Source organism: Perognathus longimembris, chromosome 9 (assembly GCF_023159225.1).
Source record: "Perognathus longimembris pacificus isolate PPM17 chromosome 9, ASM2315922v1, whole genome shotgun sequence".
Classification (NCBI taxonomy): domain Eukaryota; kingdom Metazoa; phylum Chordata; class Mammalia; order Rodentia; family Heteromyidae; genus Perognathus; species Perognathus longimembris.
The window spans coordinates 40,631,192-40,650,018 of record NC_063169.1 but is presented as its reverse complement, the minus strand read 5'-3'; the positions used below and the strand labels follow the sequence as shown (position 1 = coordinate 40,650,018).

Below are 18,827 nucleotides of genomic sequence, written 5' to 3'. Positions count from 1 at the left end.
GTCTGGGTGTGGCTTGGTACCTTCAGACCTCACCTCCGCTGTGAGGCGGGGGGGGAACGTGATCAGGCTCAGGTGACCCTGCTGGGCTGGTATTGCCCACCAGCGCCTGTGGTTTTAGTTGTAAGAGTCTGCGAGGTCCAGGCGCCTCGAGTGGGGTTTGCACAACCGGCCGTCCCCCGGCCCCTGTTGGGAAGGGGGCAGGGCCGGTTCTGCCTGTTCAGGAACCTGTGGGGTTTTGGTGCTGCTGCGCCCTTCCCCTGCTAAACTGACTTCCCAGCGCCTGATGGGAGCTTCCCCGCCTGATTTGGGGGTTCTTTGTTCCCTCAGGGGTGGGGGAGGGGGAGGGAGGGAGATCTAGCTTCTTTGTCGGGCTTGGGTCTCAGATAGCTGGTCTCCCGTTGGGGGAGAGGATAATGGGGCACTCACTTTTGCTGCTTTGTGTGTGTGTCCCGCGCAGCCGTTGGCCCTCCAGGGGTTGGCTAAGTGTCGTGGTGGCTTCCCTGGTTCCCGATTTCTGCCGAGCTGGGTTCCCTTGTCTGAACCCGGTGTGGACCCGAACTTCTCGTCGCTGCCGGTGTGTGTCTTGGTCCACACCCTGCCTTGTGTCCGTGGGGTCTCCCACTATATGAATTCTGCGCTCCTGGCAGCCTGTCTGCCGATCACCGGGTTCCCCTTTCCCAGCCTGACCCCGTTTGGGCCAGGGTCGGCTGGTGGGGGGAGGGTGCCCTGGTGAATCTCCGGCTCCGTGTAGGTTTTCGGTTCTTCTTTTTTGCTCCTTTTTGTTTTCCTGCGTTTCTCCACTGCTTCTGGCTGCTGGTTTTGCTGGGTTCTTGATGGGGTGTTGGGTGTTGGAGTTCCCAGCTCACTATTCCGTTGGAGCGAGTCGGGGTGCCTCCCTATTCTATTGGCGCCATCTTTCCTCTCTCTTGGTTCCCTCTTGGGAATCTCTTTGAATTGTTTTCATGCAGTGAGGTTTCTATGGCAAGGTGAAGATGGGAACAGATGTGCCTGGAGAGGACAGAAGTGTGTAGTGCAGCGTACATCAGTTTTACTCAAGGAAACCTGATAAATGTACTTACTTTGGCTAGTTAGCTTACTTTTTCTTTTATGCAGTGTGATAAAACATGTTCTTGCCACACTTATCCTCAGTGCAAATCAATACACTTTACCTCTCTCTCCTCACCAAAATGTGTGTGGGTCTTCTCCTTACCAGATGGCAGGCACATGTCCAAGCCTTAGGTGACAGCTATGGATAGTGTTTCGCCATGGAGGCAGGATGTAAAACATCTAGGGAATGAATAGGAAGATGGTTAGGGTGTTAGGGTGCAAGGAATATGTTGTCCTGTGTAATTATGGGTGGGAAATCTCAGTGGAATCAACAAAATACAAAATCTAAAATGAAAATGAAACTTTCCATAAGAACTCTGTGGTTCTAGGAATGGGACTCAAAAGATGAGGCTTTCATGAAGGCAAAGGGAAAACAAGGTAGCAGGTAAAACCATAGCATTTAATATATGAAGCATAAAAAGTACAAATTGTATTTTGAAAGGAGACTCATAGAAACGAATGTTCTGGAAAACCATAGTGTACTAAGCAGTCCAGGTTAGGTCTGAATTCCTTAAGTGAAACATAACTTTTTTTCCTTTGGTTCCAGTCATAGGCTTGAACTAATGGTCTGAGTGCTGTCCCTGAGCTTTTTGACTCTAAGTTAGTGCCCTACTGCTTGAAGCGAAACTCCACTTCCAGTTCTTTTTTTTTTTGGTCATTCATAGAGCTTGAACTCAGGACCTGGGTGCTATCCTGGAGCTCTTTTGCACAAGGCTAGTGTTCTACCACTTTGAGCCATAGCATCACTTCTGATTTTCTGGTGGTTAATTGGAGATAAGAGTCCCACCAGGACATTTTAGCTCTGACTGGCTTTGAACAGTGATACTCAGATTTCAGCCTCCTGAGTAGGTAGAATTATAGGCCTGAACCAACAGCACCCAGCTCTTATTGTTGTTGTTGATGAAAGATAAGAGTCGCATGGACTTTCTGTCCAGGCTGGCTTCTTCAGATGTCAGCCTCTTCTCAGAAGTTAGGATTACAAGCATCAGCCAACAGCTCCTGGCTTAGAAATTGACTTCCTAAAATAGAAGAAACATTTCCATTCCTTTCTTTGTTTAGAAATTAGCGGATTTGTTCATTATTGTAAATAAAATTATTCTAAGAAAAGAAACTATAGGAGAATAAGGAAAGGAATTTTCTTTTTATGGTATATTGATCTTTTTTCTTTTTCTTATTTGTAGATGTACAAAGGAGTTGCAATTCAACAAAGCAGTTTATGAATACAGTGTATCTTGATAATTGTCACCCTTTTCTACATTCTTACCTGTCCCTCCCCTCCCCATACATTCCCTCAGTCTTCTTAATTTTGTATTATATATATATATATATATATATATTGAATTCTTGACTACATTCTCCCCCTCATTTCTCTACTCCTTTCCCCTTGACCCCATCCTACCCCTTTCAGATACCTCCTTCCTGGTGGTTATTTTGTTAAATTTCGAGTTAGTCTTTCTAAGGAAATACACTATTTGAATTCTCCCTTGAATCTACCATATTTCAGTTGATACTTGTTTACATTTGCATACCAACCCAACTGTACATCCAACATATTTACTTACAAGTTTATAAGCTACCTCTTGTTTCCATATATAAAGGAATTCATGCATCTTTGTTTCTCTGGGCCAACCTTACTTCACTTAACATTATTTATTTATTTTTGGTTCTTTCCATTTCTTTACAAATGGTGTAATACTGACGGATGAGTAAAATTCCATCATGTATATACCACATTTTCTTGATCCATTCAGCCATTGAGGAGCATTTCAAAACTTTTAAATATTTAAAGAGGACATTAAACAGATAAAAGAGTTTTTTTTGTGTGTGTATGGGAAAGACTTGGGGCTTAGGGCTTCCGCTAATGCAAAAACATGTCTTATCTTTAAGACACTAAAGCGTGGAAAAGATTTTTTTTCTTGTTCTTTCTATTGGTAACTTAGACTGGGCCCTAGGAAGTTCTTTCTCTTTAGCTAAGTGGCTTCCTTTGTCCCTTTTTTCCTGTTTCCCTTGAGACATGCCTTTCCTAATTTTAAATCCTTTCTGTGTTTTGATATAAGTTCTCAAGTTATCTGTGTAGCCACAAGACTCAAACTGCCAGTCCTCTTAGCTAGTCTCCTGCTGGACTTACAGGAATGTGCCACCATGCTCAGCTAGTTTTGAATACTTTAGAATCAGAATGTAAAAGTTTATGCTAAAATAGTAATTTGCCAATATGTGAATCAGTGAGTATGGAATAATTTTCAGTATTTAATATTTACCATAACCAGTACTAATATGTATGGAAAAATAGCAACCCAAAGAAAAAAATTAACTTCAAGTTGTAAAAGAACATGGTTTGTTCAGTCCTTATCCTTCTTCAAAACCATACAGGTAATATATGCGTTGAACACCAAAAATGACGAGCACGAATCTGCAATTCAAGCTCTCAAAGATGCTCATGAAGAAGAAATCCAACAAATTCTTGCAGAAACAAGGGAGAAAATACTACAGTATAAAAGCAAATTAACAGAGGAGTCAGACCTTAAGAGAAAGATTCAGGTTTTAGAGGCATCCTTGGAAGATCACATTAAGATGAAGCAGCAAGCTCTGACAGAATTTGAAGCCTATAAGCAGAGAGTGGAGGACATGCAGCTGTGTGCAGAAGCCCAGCACGTCCAGCGCATAGTGACCATGTCAAGAGAGGTCGAGGAGATAAGGAGAAAGTTTGAAGAAAGGTTACAGAGCTTTGGACAACTCCAAATACAGTTTGAAAAAGATAAACGATTGGCAATGGAAGATTTACAAACTGCTCACCGAAGAGAGATTCAAGAACTGCTGAAGTCACAACAGGATCACAGTGCCTCCATAAACAAAGGGCAGGAGAAGGCAGAGGAGCTGCACAGGATGGAGCTGGAGGCCCTAAACAGAACTCTGGAGGAGCTAAGACTTGAAAAGAAAAAAATCATTGAGGATTATGAAGACAAGTTGAATAAAGCTCAGTCCTTCTATGAAAGGGAGCTTGATACTTTGAAAAGGTCACAGCTTTTTACAGCTGAGAGCCTGAAGGTTAGTAAAGAGAAGGAAGCTGATCTTCGAAAAGAATTTCAGGGACAAGAAGCAATCTTACGAAAAACCATAGGAAAATTAAAGACTGAGTTGCAGATGGTACAGGATGAAGCCGGCAGTCTTCTCGATAAATGCCAGAAGCTACAGATGGCGCTCGCCACAGCAGAGAGCAACGTGCAGGTGAGAGGACATCTTTCAACTCCAGGTTCCCTCATAGTGACTCCCCTGCTACTTTCCCTCTTCCGTGGCTTTCTTGAGCTTTCCCTTCTAAAGATTTGCTTTTTCTATACAGACTCATTTTCACCACTTAAATTGTTTGGCTTCCCCACCCCCCCCCACCCCCCCACCCCCACCCCCCATTATGAGGAAAAATCAACAAAGGGATCATTTTTATTATCCTTTACCAATTCTGTCAGAATTGCAGATATCAAGGGCCCAAAAATATAATTATAAACCTTACTGATTATTTATGAAAGGATTTTAGCTAAACAACTTGTCTATATTTTGGTAAGTGGGTTAGGAGACTTACAATATTATAGTTTAATTGGTTTTTTTTTTTTTCCTGTTCTCTTTTTTCTTTTCTCTGGTCTACCCATTAGGCAATATTTAGATACTGAACAAAATGGATTGCAGAATATGGCTAAAACTAAAAAGATTCTATAAGTTTTGTTCTGTTGGCATTGGACAACATTATGGCTTAGTTTTTGGTACCTATAAAGTATTAGACTGTACTAAAGGGAGTGGGCTCATCATTCCTGATGGAGTCATGTGACTTGTAAAAACAGCAGGTTTTAGTTATTTCCATCACCTACAGGTTTAAAACAAAGTACCAGAAAATACTACTACATAGTGAGAGAAGGCTAAGATTTATATTTTTAGCAAATTATTTAGCTTAGTATCATTCTTAATTTTGATCATGGCTATTTACTCTTTCTTAGGTTCTTCAAAAACAGCTTGATGATGCCAGGGAGGGAGAAATGGCCTTATTAAGCCGGCACAAAGAAGTGGAAAGTGAGCTAGCAGCTGCCAGAGAACGTTTACAACAGCAAGCTTCAGATCTTGTCCTCAAAGCCAGTATGTCTGCCAAAGTTTCATAGAATACTCAGTGTTCAAGGCAGAATTTGAATATTTAAAAGTTTCTTTTAGTTGAATATTTAAATTTTCTTCCCATATTTAAAAATTATTTGGAGTCTATGTTAAAGAATTGTATTATCTTACTAATTCCCCAAAAGAAGCCAATGATGAGATGATTTATTTTTAACAATATATTTTTGTAGAAAAACATCAAGGATTAGCATGTGAAACCACCTGTACTTAAAAAAAGCCAAAAGAAGCATTCTTTCAAAAAGGCTTTGTCCTTTAAACATACTTCCAGTAGTTGAATTACATGTAACCTACAGTGCTTCATTTCACAGTGCTTGCTGCTAAGGGTATTCTTACAAGTCAAAACTGAGTTGTTGACCATTCTGAAGCAACTAATGTGCTTGTTACGCAGTCCTTACTAGAGGATGAGAGTTGGATGGTCCAGGTCAAATATGATGGGATATTGTGTCTGAGTGTTTAATGTGGCTCTTGAAGCAGACCCTTTATTGATTCTCATTGACTCATTGGAGTCAATTGTAGATTTCCCTTCCCACAGAGCAGTAGTTTGGAGTAACCTTCAGCCTGCACCAGAATCACTGAGGGTTGGTGAACCTGCAGGTGTTGAGCTCTGCCCTCATATTTTCTGACTCCTGGGTCTGCAGCAATGCTTTGCTGATCCTCTAGGCAACTTTGAGACCCTCCTGCCTTCAACTATGCTTTCTATGTGACCCTGCTCTCACAATGCACTTCTCTCTCCCCCCACTTTTTATATTAACATCTGAGGAACTGCATCTACTTCAACTTATATAGCTTGCAAACTTAGAAAAAAAAGTGAAGTAGTAGAGAAGAACATCACTGCTCTGAGAAAGGACTCCCTAATTTATGAAAATGGGGCCATTTTATGGAGTTAGGAAGTGAAAGAAAAATTTGCATATGCAGCAATTTATTTTTCTTAGGTATAAAGTCCAATTATGTCATTAAATAAAACCATTCATGTCTCAGAGCAGCTGAAGTATAAGTGATAAATTACAAATTAAGAGCGTTTTCTTTATTTTTGGGGTAGGTCACATTGGAATGCTTCAAGCAACTCAAATGACCCAGGAGGTTACAATTAAAGATTTAGAGTCGGAAAAATCAAGGGCCAATGAGAGATTATCTCAGCTTGAAGAGGAAAGAGCTTTTTTGGAAAGCAGAACTCAAAGTCGGGATGAAGAGCAGAAACAGCAGGTTCTGGAGCTGGAAAAGGTAAAAAGTAATAGGGCACCATACATCTTTTCCTTCCTTCAGTAGATATAGATAGATAGAAAGATAGATGATAGATAGATAGATAGATATGTATGTATGTATGTATATTTATACATACATACATACATACACATGCGAGCCCACACACATACATATTTTAATCCTTCTTGGAACTTGAACTCAGGGCCTGGGAACTGAGCTTTTCTGCTCAAAGCTACCCTAGCTCTACCACTTTGAGACACAGCTCCACTTCTGGTTTTCTGGTGGTTAATTGGAAATAAGAGTCTCAAGAACTTTACTGCCTGGGCTCACTTCAAACAGTGATCCTTGGGTCTCAGTCTCCTGAGTTGCTAGAATTATAGGTGTGCAACACCAGCACCTTGTTCATATAAAGAAATATATTTTAACGTGTCTCTTCTTACACCTTTTTCCAGTTCACTGCTGACCTGGAGATCTCTTCTCTTACCAACATTCCACAAATTGCCTTTGTTTGAGCTCCCCTAGTTGTTTTCCTGGTTGGCATACCACTACTGGGCTTGGTAGATCTCACCTTACTCTTCCTTGTACTTACTTCTTTTCCCACTTCACAATCTCTCAGGTTTCCCTCCCCTGCTGGGCCATGTGTTGTTGATTTGATCCTCCACCTGTATCTGGTCCCATGAGGGACTGATGTTCCAGGATGTCCATTTCATCCCACACTTGTCCAGGAACAGCCTTGTCACTGTTCAGTGGTGGTGGTAGAGTCCTTAGATATAGGCCAGCTCTTTCCTTCAACTCCAGTCATATGTCTAACTTTCTACTCTGTGTCTCCATTTAGAATGTCTCCTATCACATCAAATCAAATAATCTTGAACACAATTTTCTCCCTGAAAATTAACTGTATTGAGAGGGGCACCGGTGGCTCATGCCTGTAATCCCAGGAGGCTGAGATCTGAGGATCAAGTTCAAAGCTAGCCTTGGTAGGGAAGCCCGTAAGGCTCATCTCCATTAACCACCAGAGAACCAGAAATGGTGCTGTGGCTCAAAGTGGTAGAGTGCTAGCCTTGAGCACAGAGAGGCTCAGGGACAGTACCCAGGCCCTGAGTGCAAACCCCAGGACCAGCCAAAAAATAAAAAATGCTGTATTGATCTTACTTGCTTCAACTTGCAATCATAATTATTTGTGTTGGTTTGTTTCTATCTTTATTTGGAATTCTATTACAAAGATTTGCACTTATTTGTTTGTGTTAGTAGGACTCATGGATATTGGGTTTATTTGTTTTATTCTCTAGACTACAGTTTATTACTATTTTGCTTAAATTGCCCTGGATTTGGCTGTTGGACCTCTTCCAAGCTAGTATCCTTTCAAAGTGGTACCAACATTTTGAGTGCTTCCTTATTTTCTGATAGTTGTATTTAGCTTTATGGAAACACACATATACTCACACACACAGAGAGTTTGGTTTTATGGTGCTAAGGAATCAAACCTAGAGCCTTGGCATGTTAGTGTTCTAACACTGAGTTATGTCACAAGTCCAGGAGTTACTAATAATCATTATTCTTTTGGTTTGGCTGGGCTTTTGGGAGAGGGGCACATTAGAGTTTAAACTTAGGGCCTTACACTTGTTAGGCAGGTGATTTACCACTTGAGCCTTACCTCTGTAAATCTTTATACTTTACTTTTTAGATAGAATCCTGCACAGCCTTGAACCTCAGTCTTCCTGGCTGTATCCATCACATAGTTGGGTTTATGGGCATGATTTGCCATGCCCAGCTTTTTTGTTGACACGAGGTCTCATGAACTTTCTGCCCACATTTGCTTGAATCATTCTCCTCCTATTTCCATCTCTCAAGTAGCTTGGCTCCAGATGTACACCACCATGATGAGCTGGTGATTGTGATTTCCTCAGTCCTCTTATCTGTTGCTGAGTCCTCCTGGTTCTACGTTCCATATGTTTTATTCCACACTTCCTTGTTCATGCCCATTCACAACTGCAAGTTTAGCTACTTCTCATTGCTTACCTGGATTGCAGTCATAGCCCCCTAGTTGCTGCCTCTGCCATCACTCAGCTCAGTAGCCTGTTGCTAATATGATTAGTTTTTACTTGCTTAAATTTCAGTGATTTCTCGGATTTATCTTTAGAATTAAAACCAAAGCCCTTGGAATAATGTCTTGTCATTTGACTCTTGCCTATTTCAAAGCTCTGTCCCTTATTCACTCTTGTATCCTATACTCTGTTTATACTGTTCAGCTACATGGATGTTGTCTCCCTAAGCTTCACCAGCTCCATAGCTGTTCTCATTTCTCAAAATGTTGGAAGGCAATAGCAGTGGTTATGAATTCAGGCTTTGGACAGCAGACCTATGTTTGGCATATTTGCATCTTTGGTTGTCTTCCAGACTTGTGAGAATGACTTGAGAGAATGATGTCATCACCAGACCTGTCTTTTCTTCCCTGATTAATTTGTATATTCCTTTCACCCCACCTTTTCCTCCCTCCATTCCTCTACCCCTGTAAAGGGGTAGGTACCCCTTTCATAGAACTTATGAAACTGTATTGTGATTGCCTTGACTCATTTCCATCACTTTTCTGTGAATGCTTAAAAGGCACATAATTTGTTACTTAAAAACTGTGTTGAATAATATCATTTGAATGTGCAACCATTTAGTATGCTGTTAGAGACACAGGAAACTTATCTTTTCAGGTTGCAGATTTGCTGACTCACATTTGGTTCTAACATATTGACTGATAGTCAATTTTATTTCTTTGCTTTAACATACTTTACTTGCCTCAACCCCATTGTTACTTTTTGAGAACTCCAATGATCCATTCTCAGGTTTCAGTTCATTCAATTGTACTTATTTATAGGGTGTTCATACTAATAACAATAATAAAAATACTAATTTTATCTTTATTTGGTTTAATTTAAGAAAGTGAATGAAGCAAAAAGAGCTCAGAAAGAGTATTATGAGATGGAGCTCAAGAACTTGCAAAGCCGACTGGAAGGAGAGGTCAGTCAACTAAATGAGGCCCATTCGAAGACACTGGAAGAACTTGCTTGGAAGCATCACGTGGCAATCGAGACAGCTCACAGCAATGCCATTCGAGACAAGAAGAAACTGCAAGTGGTGAGTCAAAATTCAATGTACCATTGCATTTTAAACTGGCCATATTTCTAATGGTCCAACAGGACCTGTACTGTAAAGGAATATTTCCTTCACTCTGATGCTTCTTGCAATTATTCTTTAGCTAATGGTTTAAATAATAACATACTTGAAAGTTCTCAGTCTAGAATGTAATATGTAGGTCTAACACCAGACATTGCTACTTCATAAGCCATAGAACCAGCACTCCTTTTAATCATGAACTTTCTCTTCAGAAAGCCACAACTTACAAAAATACTTTTCTTGCAAATAGTTTCATTCCCTGGGAAAAGTGTTTGTGTGTGTGTGTGTGTGTGTGTGTGTGTGTGTGTGTGTGTGTGTGTATTTCCTCAATCAACTAACCAGCTTATTAGTTGCACAATAGAAAAAGCAGAGTATGCACAGTGTGTGACAGACCTAGGATTTAGTCTGTTCTTTGATTACTAGCTGCACTGGCTTAGGCCCTAAACACTAGGCCTTTGCCTTCTCATGGGACAGAGGAGGAGACCAAATGAGATAAAGGGTTGATAGCCCAGGGTGGTAGGTAGTGTTACTTGCCAGTATTTCTTACCATGTACCACTAACAACACTGATATTATATACATAAAGTGGTAATTCTTTTTTTTTTTTTTTGTCTTTTCTTTTGGTACTGGGGATCGAACCCAGGATGTTGCACTTGCTAGGCAAGCTCTTTGCCACTGAGTTACATCCCAGCTAAAGTGGTAATTCTTTACATAATTTTTCTACCTAAGCCTTATGACAGTACTTTGGGTCTAATTGATATACCTGTTTTACTAATGTGAGGGGACAAACTCAGACACCTAGAACTCATAACACTCAGTGAGGTCTTGAATTCAAGTCTTAGGCCTGGTTTAAATCCCAAGGGATTTAAACACCCCATCCTGTCATCATTTGTTAATAATGGTTGTATTATGTATGTTTTATGCAATATCATTCTCTGGTTTCCAGAAAACTTTGTTAATGCCCACTCATGACTTGAAGGTTGATTTTTCATCATATAGAGGGTAAAATTTTATCATCATAAAAATATATTTATAACAAGATATTTATCAAATTATTTACACAGAGCCAAAAACCTGATAAATAGAAAAGATATGAATTTAGTTCTTCTGTTTGCATGTTCCTCCTTTGTTGGCACAAATTGAAAAAAGATATTTTAAGGCCTAAACATTAGAAATTCAAATAAGACTTTCTGCTAGAATGTTACTGTTAAACTTACTACTTATTATGTGTCAAAATATTAATGAAACATTATTTCTGAATATAGTAACTTATTTTCACCAGGCCAGCTCCCCCTTCCAGGCTAGTCGGTACTGTGGCACAGGACACTTGGCAGCTCTGGATGCATGCCCACATCCTCAGGGCTACCAAATGGTGATGCTGCTTCTCTAGTTACTTTCCTGGCTGTCTTTCATTATTGTTCATTTCTAAGTCTATTTTCACCCTAGCCATCTCCTTTTTTTTAAATTGGAACACTGAATCTGTAGGTATCTTGCCTAAGCAAAAACCAGCCTCCTACCAGGATAGTTTTTTTTTTCCTGTACCAATTTTTTTCCTTCCATATCCTTTACCTGAAGATGGTTTGTCTACTCTTTATATAGCTATCCAAAGGTTTATATTTTCTGTCATAGGAGTATGTATACAGGAATGTAAGTAGCAAAAAAGACTGCTGCCTCTTTTTTGCTGTTGATGGTAGTCATAAGTCTTGGATTCAGGGCCTGGGCACTGTCTCTGAACTTTTTCCCTCAAAGCTAGCACTCTACTATTTTGAGCAACTGCTCTACTTCCAGTTTTTTCTTTGTTAATTGGAGGTAAGAGTCTAACAGACTTTCATGCTGGGGCTGGGTTCCAACCTTGACCTTCAGATCTCAGTCTCCAGAGTAGCTAGAATTATAGAACATGATTTGAAAATAGTAAGTTAGCCAGTAGATTAGCAATGGATCATAGATCTAATCCACACAGGGACAAGTATTTACTGACTTCCCATAGTTTACAAGTTGTTTTACTCTTTGTTGTTGTTGGTGGTGGTGGTTGTAGTGCTTAAACTTGGGTCCTGGGCCCTGTCCCTCAGCTCTTTTGCCCAAGGCTAGCACTCTGTCACTTTGAGCCATATGTGGTTCCACTTCCCATTTGGCGGTAGTTAATTGGAGATAAGAGTCTTGTGGACTTTTCTGGGCTGGCCTCGAGCCAGTATCCTCAGATCTCAGCCTCTTGAGTATTTAGGATTACAGGCATGAGGCACCAGCACTTGGCTGGAACTGCTGCCTTTAAAAAAGACAAATCAGGGGCTGGGGATATGGCCTAGTGGCAAGAGAGCTTGCCTCGTATACATGAGGCCCTGGGTTCGATTCCCCAGCACCACATATACAGAAAACGGCCAGAAGTGGCGCTGTGGGTCAAGTGGCAGAGTGCTAGCCTTGAGCAAAAAGGAAGCCAGGGACAGTGGTCAGGCCCTGAGTCCAAGGCCCAGGACTGGCCAAAAAAAAAAAAAAAAAAAAAAAAGACAAATCAGCCCTTGACTGGCATCTTGGAACTTGGATTTCAGGATGGTTGCCACTTTCTCCTAGTAACAACATGATTTGTGCAGAATACCTGCTTTGCTGGTGGTAGTCTGCAATTGTGGTAGAAGCCAGGAAGAAAATCCCCTTTCATTAAGGAGGAGAAAAGAAGTGGCGAAGTTCCTCTTCCCTTCCCTAATTCAGATAAATGTATATACAACATCCAGGGTACCAAAATCAAATATAGTAACAACAGGGACTAACTCATAGGGAAGATAAAAGAAAAAAATAATTTCACATTGTACATTAAAAATAACAACAATGATAAACCACTTGTTTTACAGTATATTGGAAATTAACTGTATAATTTAGGGGGGCGGGAATTGGAGAAGAGGTAAGGTGGGAGAAAAAATGAGGGAGAGGGTAACAAGTTTGACAAGAAATGTATTTACTTCCTTACATTTGTAACTGTAACTCCTCTGTACATCACCTTGACAATAAAATTAAATTGAAAAACAAAAAAGAAGTAGCGGAGAAGGAGAAGACTACCAACAAAAATAGGAAACAGAGTTTCTCTAGAGCTTTTCTGATAGTCTTTATAGCAGAGATGTTGTTGAATTTAAAAGCAGTCTGTGTACAGAGAAGCTTGTACCAGGTCTGCAGATCCATATCATGTGCCTTTTGCTTAGCTGGTTGTATTTTCTGTATGTTCTTTGTTGAAATCTTTTTCTATAATAAGTCACAGTATGCACATGCTAGTATTCCCAGCAAGTCATTGAGCTTGAGCTTGCTGTGTAGACTCTTGGTACAGAGCCTCCATTTACTCCCCATCTTATACTTTTTCTAATGTCAGTACTGTGGCTTGAATACCAGGCCTCAAAAAGATTTTGTTGCTCATATCTGGCTCTCTTTTAATTAAGTCACTCTAAACCTTCAATTCTGATTTTTTTTTCTGGTTAATTGGAGATAAGAGTTTCATGGATTTGTGTACCCAAGATGTCACTTATCCAAGATGTCACTCTGAGTTCTTAGTCTCCTGAGGACCTATGATTATAGCCATGAGCCTACAAGTAGTGCTTACCTACTTTTCTGGTCTTTAATAGCCTAGATTGGTTATATAGTTTCATGATTTTAATAGTTTTTAAGGGCTGTATCATAGGTTATTGAGAATGATGGAATGTTAGCCACTAGAATTAAATAGGTTCATTCTTAACTCTGATATTATTTAAGGACAAAGCTAATTTGATGAGCAAAATAATGTAAAAGAGAATAGACTTCGAAGAGTATCTTCTGGTTCTCAAGGTCTACAATATGTGTCATTTTTTAAATTTTTAAAAATTTTCTTTTCTTTCATAAGGAATTAGAGGAACGATATAAAAAGGAAAAGCTACATATGGAAGAGGATAAGAATCAACTTCAACTAGAGCTAGAAAACCTGAAGGACGTACTAGAAGACAAGCTGAATACAGCCAATCAAGAGGCAAGAATCCTTTGAGCCTGTCAGTTACAATACACACACACATACATACACACACATACAGATATATACATACACGCACATACACACATACATAGATATATACACATATATACACATACACATACATACATGTACCATACACACAGATATACATTCATACACACACATGCACACAGTACACATATATACACCATACACATATACACCATAAACACATACACATATGCACACACGTACACTATATACACATACACACCACACACACATTCTCTTTCTCTCTTTTCTCTGTAACTTATACTGGTGACACTATCTACGTAAATGAGCCTTAGTGAAGGTAACATATTAAATAAAATTAAAGAAACTTTAAATTTAAAGAACTTTAATTTGTGCTGACTTCTTTACAAGAATTTCATTGTAATTCACTAAGTTAAACATGTATTATCAAAAACAAAACCAAGGGAAACGAAATTTGTTGTTGTCGGGGAAAAGCAAAACAAAGAAGACTCACTTTACTGGGAAGGAAAACAGGTATCTTTGCCTTTTTGCAAAATATTACCTTGGTCTTCTAACACTGTGTCTCATTTTTAAAGGGAGAAAATAATTTTGTGATTTCTAGCTATTGGCCTTTGAAATAAACAAATAAAATATTGTTTAGCCTGGAAAAGAAAAGTCTCAGAATAGGATAACCACAAATGTTTTAATTTTTTTAAACCTGCAGCTAACATAATGTAAAGGCTGTTTACAATACTTTTTCTTTCCAACTTCTGTCTCAGTTGAGGTTGTATGTTGGAAGCCCTCCCAGCTGTCATCTTTCCCTCTCTTTCAGATGCATCATTCATGGATTGTGAAGTGATCTCACTCAGACTAGCTCTGGCCTTGACATGTGTCATCTTGTGAGCTCCTCCTACCTTAACTACTATTACTGTCATCAAGTCCTTCCTTCTTACCACTCTGCTTCTGCCCACAGAAACCATACCAAAAGGTTCATCAGAGTGCACAAATGCCCCTAAGCTGTCAACAATTCCCTCTCCTTATCTGAGTTATCTTTAAACCTCTGCCCAGAGAAAGTGTCAAAGGCTCCCTTTGGAAACAAGGGAGCCATAAGGTTTTTATTGATCTGAGCCTAGCCTGGCTTTTGTTGCCCAGGATCCTACCACTGTTTTCATAATCACATACCTCTCTCTCAGCAGAACCTGCCTTTTCTTGTTGCTGTGTCTCACCTCCATTACAGGCACTTCATTGACCAACTGCGTGTCCCACTTGGGTCCCTTAGGCTTCCTCTTCCAATTCCATGTGGTTTATTCTTCCAGCCTTCATATTGTAACTTCACTGGCAGGAGTTCTAGGAAATATTGTCAACTTGTATTTCTTCTAGCTATGTTTTCAGTTATGTTATAGAGTCCTGCTAATGTCTTTGGTGCCTCTTTGGAATGGCTCCCAAGAGTCTGCCTGGCTCAGCCTTCCACCTGCTTCTGTTCCCCTTGAATCTGGGCTGTCTTTTTGGATGTCTTTTCTCTTGTCCTTTGCTGAGTAGGCTCTCTAGAGACTGTAAACATGGTTGTTTTGCTTCCTGATCTGAAAGGAAGGATATAAACATTTCCCAGTTAATTAAGATGCATCACCACAGCTGCATTTTGTAAGTGATCTTTATTAGATTGGGGGAATTCCCTACTAATGATAGTCTCATTAAAAAAAAATCATGAACAGATGTAGTTTTCTACACTCATTATGATACTTTTCTTAAATTGTTAATGTGGCACCTTATACTAATCACCTTTCTCATACATAAGTCAACTTTGGCTTTCTAAAGTATGTCCTAGTTTATATATATATACATATATATACATATATAATATTCCTTTTAATAAAATGCTAGATTCAATTTGCTAATATTTGTAGTAGGATTCTGGAGACGGGTCAAGTAAAGTTGCTTTGTGTTCTTTCATATTATATTTTCATTATTTTCAAGTCAAAGTCATACTAGCTTCATAAAATTAAGTAGGACAGAGGCCTTCTGTTTTATGGAAGCGGTATATGAGGTTGAAATTATTTTTCAGCATCGGTTGCATTGTGGTTGGAAATTATGGTTTATATTAATGCAATTTTTGGAACATGTTCAAGTTAGATTTGTGACCTAGAACAAGAGAGAAATTAAATGTTCTGAGCACAGTCAGTTGTTTCATGCAATTGAGACTACATGCTTAGCCATAAAAATCAGGATTTATACTATTTCCTTCAATACTTCTGTGTGTATTCTGATACTTACCTTTATGTCCTATTATTTGCTAAAACTGACACCATGATGATTTTCTCATTTCCCTTATATTCTGTCCTTTTTTGCTTTGTTCTTTCAGTAACATTTCTGTACTTTTATAATTTAGGAAGCTTTTATTAAGTAATGGTATTTTCTGGGTGGCAGCAATACTTTAACAAAACATCAAGGAACTCACAAACTGTTATGATTGGAGTCCACAAGAAAGAAGGATATTTTTACCAAATAGTTTCATTAAAGCCCTGGAAAATAATATTGGAGATTTCAAAACTGTGAGATGGGAGATTGTCTTTGAAAGTGGACATAAATTTGCCAGATGTAGAAATAATGGAAGTTAATGTGGATATGAAAAATAATGTTAAGTACAGTCATTGGTAAACAGGTTTCATTGTGTTGGCAAACCATGAGTATTTCTCTACTTCATCATTATTAATAATTTTTTGCTTTGTTATTTACCCACCAGTAGAGCTATCACTCCTTCTCTTCTAAATGTAGCAACCAAATCTGTCCACACTTTGCCAAATGTTCTTTGGGAGCTGTTGACCTCAGTGAGAACTACTGCACTTAATTATAAGGTATATATGTGACTTGACAAGGAAATGTAATAGAAAGGAAGTTGAAGAAAATTTTGAGGGAATCTTGTTCAAGGCAAAGATTGTGGGCTTATGCTGATAATAAAGTTATATTAAAAAGAGCCATCACACTATCGATGATAGTTTTAGAAGAATTGTGGTAGACAGATAACTTGTGTGGGAATGTAGGTGGTGATTAGAGGTAGATAGGTGAATTAAGATTCTGTTACAGTAGACTAGCCTTGAGATGTGATTTACATATTTACAAACTGGGAGTAGAAGGATTAGTCAAAGGTGAAACTTACAAATCTTTATAAAGTATGTCAGGTATTATTTGGATAAATAATGATACTGCTATTGGAAGATAGAAATTATAGGAAAGAACGTTTATTATAATGACAAGACACTGAGTTGTTTGGATATGCTCATTCTGAATCATCCTGAGACATCTTAGAAGAACAGAGTGGGGATTTGAGGCTTGGAGCTAAAGACTAGGCAGTCCTAGAGAGACTAGAACTCTGAGTCAGTGTCTTTAAGTCTCTCAAGCTACCCAGGGGGAGCTGATAAGTACAGTGAGAGGAGGACCAGTACTGAGTTAAAAGATCCAGGAAAAATATTGAGAAGAAATCAGAGCATGAGGACAAAGATGAATGGATATCAGAAAACCATGAAAGCAGATACCCAAAACCATGAAAGTAGATACCCCAAAGAGAGGAATGTCACACAGTTCTTAGAAGTTAGAGTATGAAGCCCCAAAAGAGTACACTAGGATGTGTAATCAAGAATTCCCTGAGGATGGATTTTAGTGTTCCTAGTTTAACATGAATGGTATCACTCTGTATGGGTGGAAGAGATCAGGAAAGCAAAGTTAAATTTTTTTCAATCTCAATACTGAAAAAACATCTCAAATGTGTTAAAGATTGAAATGTACTATGATATCAAATATATACATACAAGTAAAATATCAAAACACACAATTGACAAGCTTAGGACAAAAAAGACCTGACAAGATTCCAGAGTCATAAATTAAAAACACATGTTTGTACCATTAAAGCTAAAATTTCTCAATATCAAAACTTTCCATAATCAGAATTAAAGGAAAAATTGAGGTGGATGGAGTTAAATAGCTGACAAATTGTATAAGCCACTAAGAATTCATGTTTTTAATATTGTAAGAATGCTTACAAAGTGATAAGAAAAATATAGACACTAATTTTTATAGGGTAAAGAATATGAAAAACAATTTTAGTATTTGCTATAATTTAAGATCTAGAAATGAAATGAATTTTGATGCCATTCCATTACCATAATATTAACAGTGATAAAAATTAAGTGAGGGCTGGGAATATGGCCTAGTGGTAAGAGTCCTTGCCTTGTATACATGAAGCCCTGGGTTCAATTCCCCAGCACCACATATATAAAAAACGGCCAGAAGTGGCGCTGTGGCTCAAGTGGCAGAGTGCTAGCCTTGAGCAAGAAGAAGCCAGGGACAGTGCTCTGGCCAGAGTCCAAGGCCCAGGACTGGCAAAATAAATAAATAAATAAACAAATAAATAAATAAATGAGACCATACATAGTTGATAAGGATAACAAAATAAACACTTGGAAGTTGCTGAAAGCAACATAAAATTGCATAAAATTTCCAGAAAGAACTCAACAGCATGTGTGGGGGCTGTAGATAGGCAGCACGAAGTTTTATTCATCCATTTTAGTTTTGTGTTTTAAACTTAAGTAAATAGAGTACTGACAATATTTTAGCACTGTTCACAGAAGAAATTTAGGAACAACTTAAGTTTCCACAGAACAATCTCCCTAAAGAAAGGGTTGTATTGTTTATGCTTCTCTACACTCTGGAGCTGCTTCCACACCTAAGGGAACTGACCTCTTCTGCTTGGAGGCGCAATATGACCTAACATTGGCCCTGGTATAGTATAAAACTCAAGAAACTGAAGGTATTGGGGAAGGGGGGCTTCTTGAAGTTAAATACCTACATATTGAGATCTTAATGAAATTTTATTTCTTGCCGAACAAGTAAAAGACCCTGAGTTCAGAGAGAAAGAGAGAGAGAGAGAGAGAGAGAGAGAGAGAGAGAGAGAGAGAGAGAACAAGTACTGGAAAGCTTTCATAGTTTTCTTTGTAATATATATATATATATATATATATATATATTTTTTTTTTTTTTTTGGCCATTCCTGGGCCTTGGACTCAGGGCCTGAGCACTGTCCCTGGCTTCTTCCTGCTCAAGGCTAGCGCTCTGCCACTTGAGCCACAGCGCTGCTTCTGGCCGTTTTTTCTGTATATGTGGTGCTGGGGAATCGAACCTAGGGCCTCGTGTATCCGAGGCAGGCACTCTTGCCACTAGGCAAGCCCCCTGTAATATCT

The 18,827-nt window shown here is 39.0% G+C and overlaps 1 protein-coding gene across 1 annotated transcript in view; it reads left to right on the top strand.

The window, feature by feature from the left end:
* Fam184a (family with sequence similarity 184 member A) overlaps window positions 1-18,827 on the top strand; it is a 100,675-nt gene that overhangs the window by 35,838 nt on the left and 46,010 nt on the right. Inside the window, exons 2-6 of the mRNA XM_048353992.1 lie at window positions 3,478-4,332; window positions 5,091-5,226; window positions 6,299-6,480; window positions 9,391-9,588; window positions 13,480-13,602. Coding sequence (XP_048209949.1) covers window positions 3,478-4,332; window positions 5,091-5,226; window positions 6,299-6,480; window positions 9,391-9,588; window positions 13,480-13,602 — 1,494 coding nt within the window. The remainder of the gene's footprint in view (window positions 1-3,477; window positions 4,333-5,090; window positions 5,227-6,298; window positions 6,481-9,390; window positions 9,589-13,479; window positions 13,603-18,827) is intronic.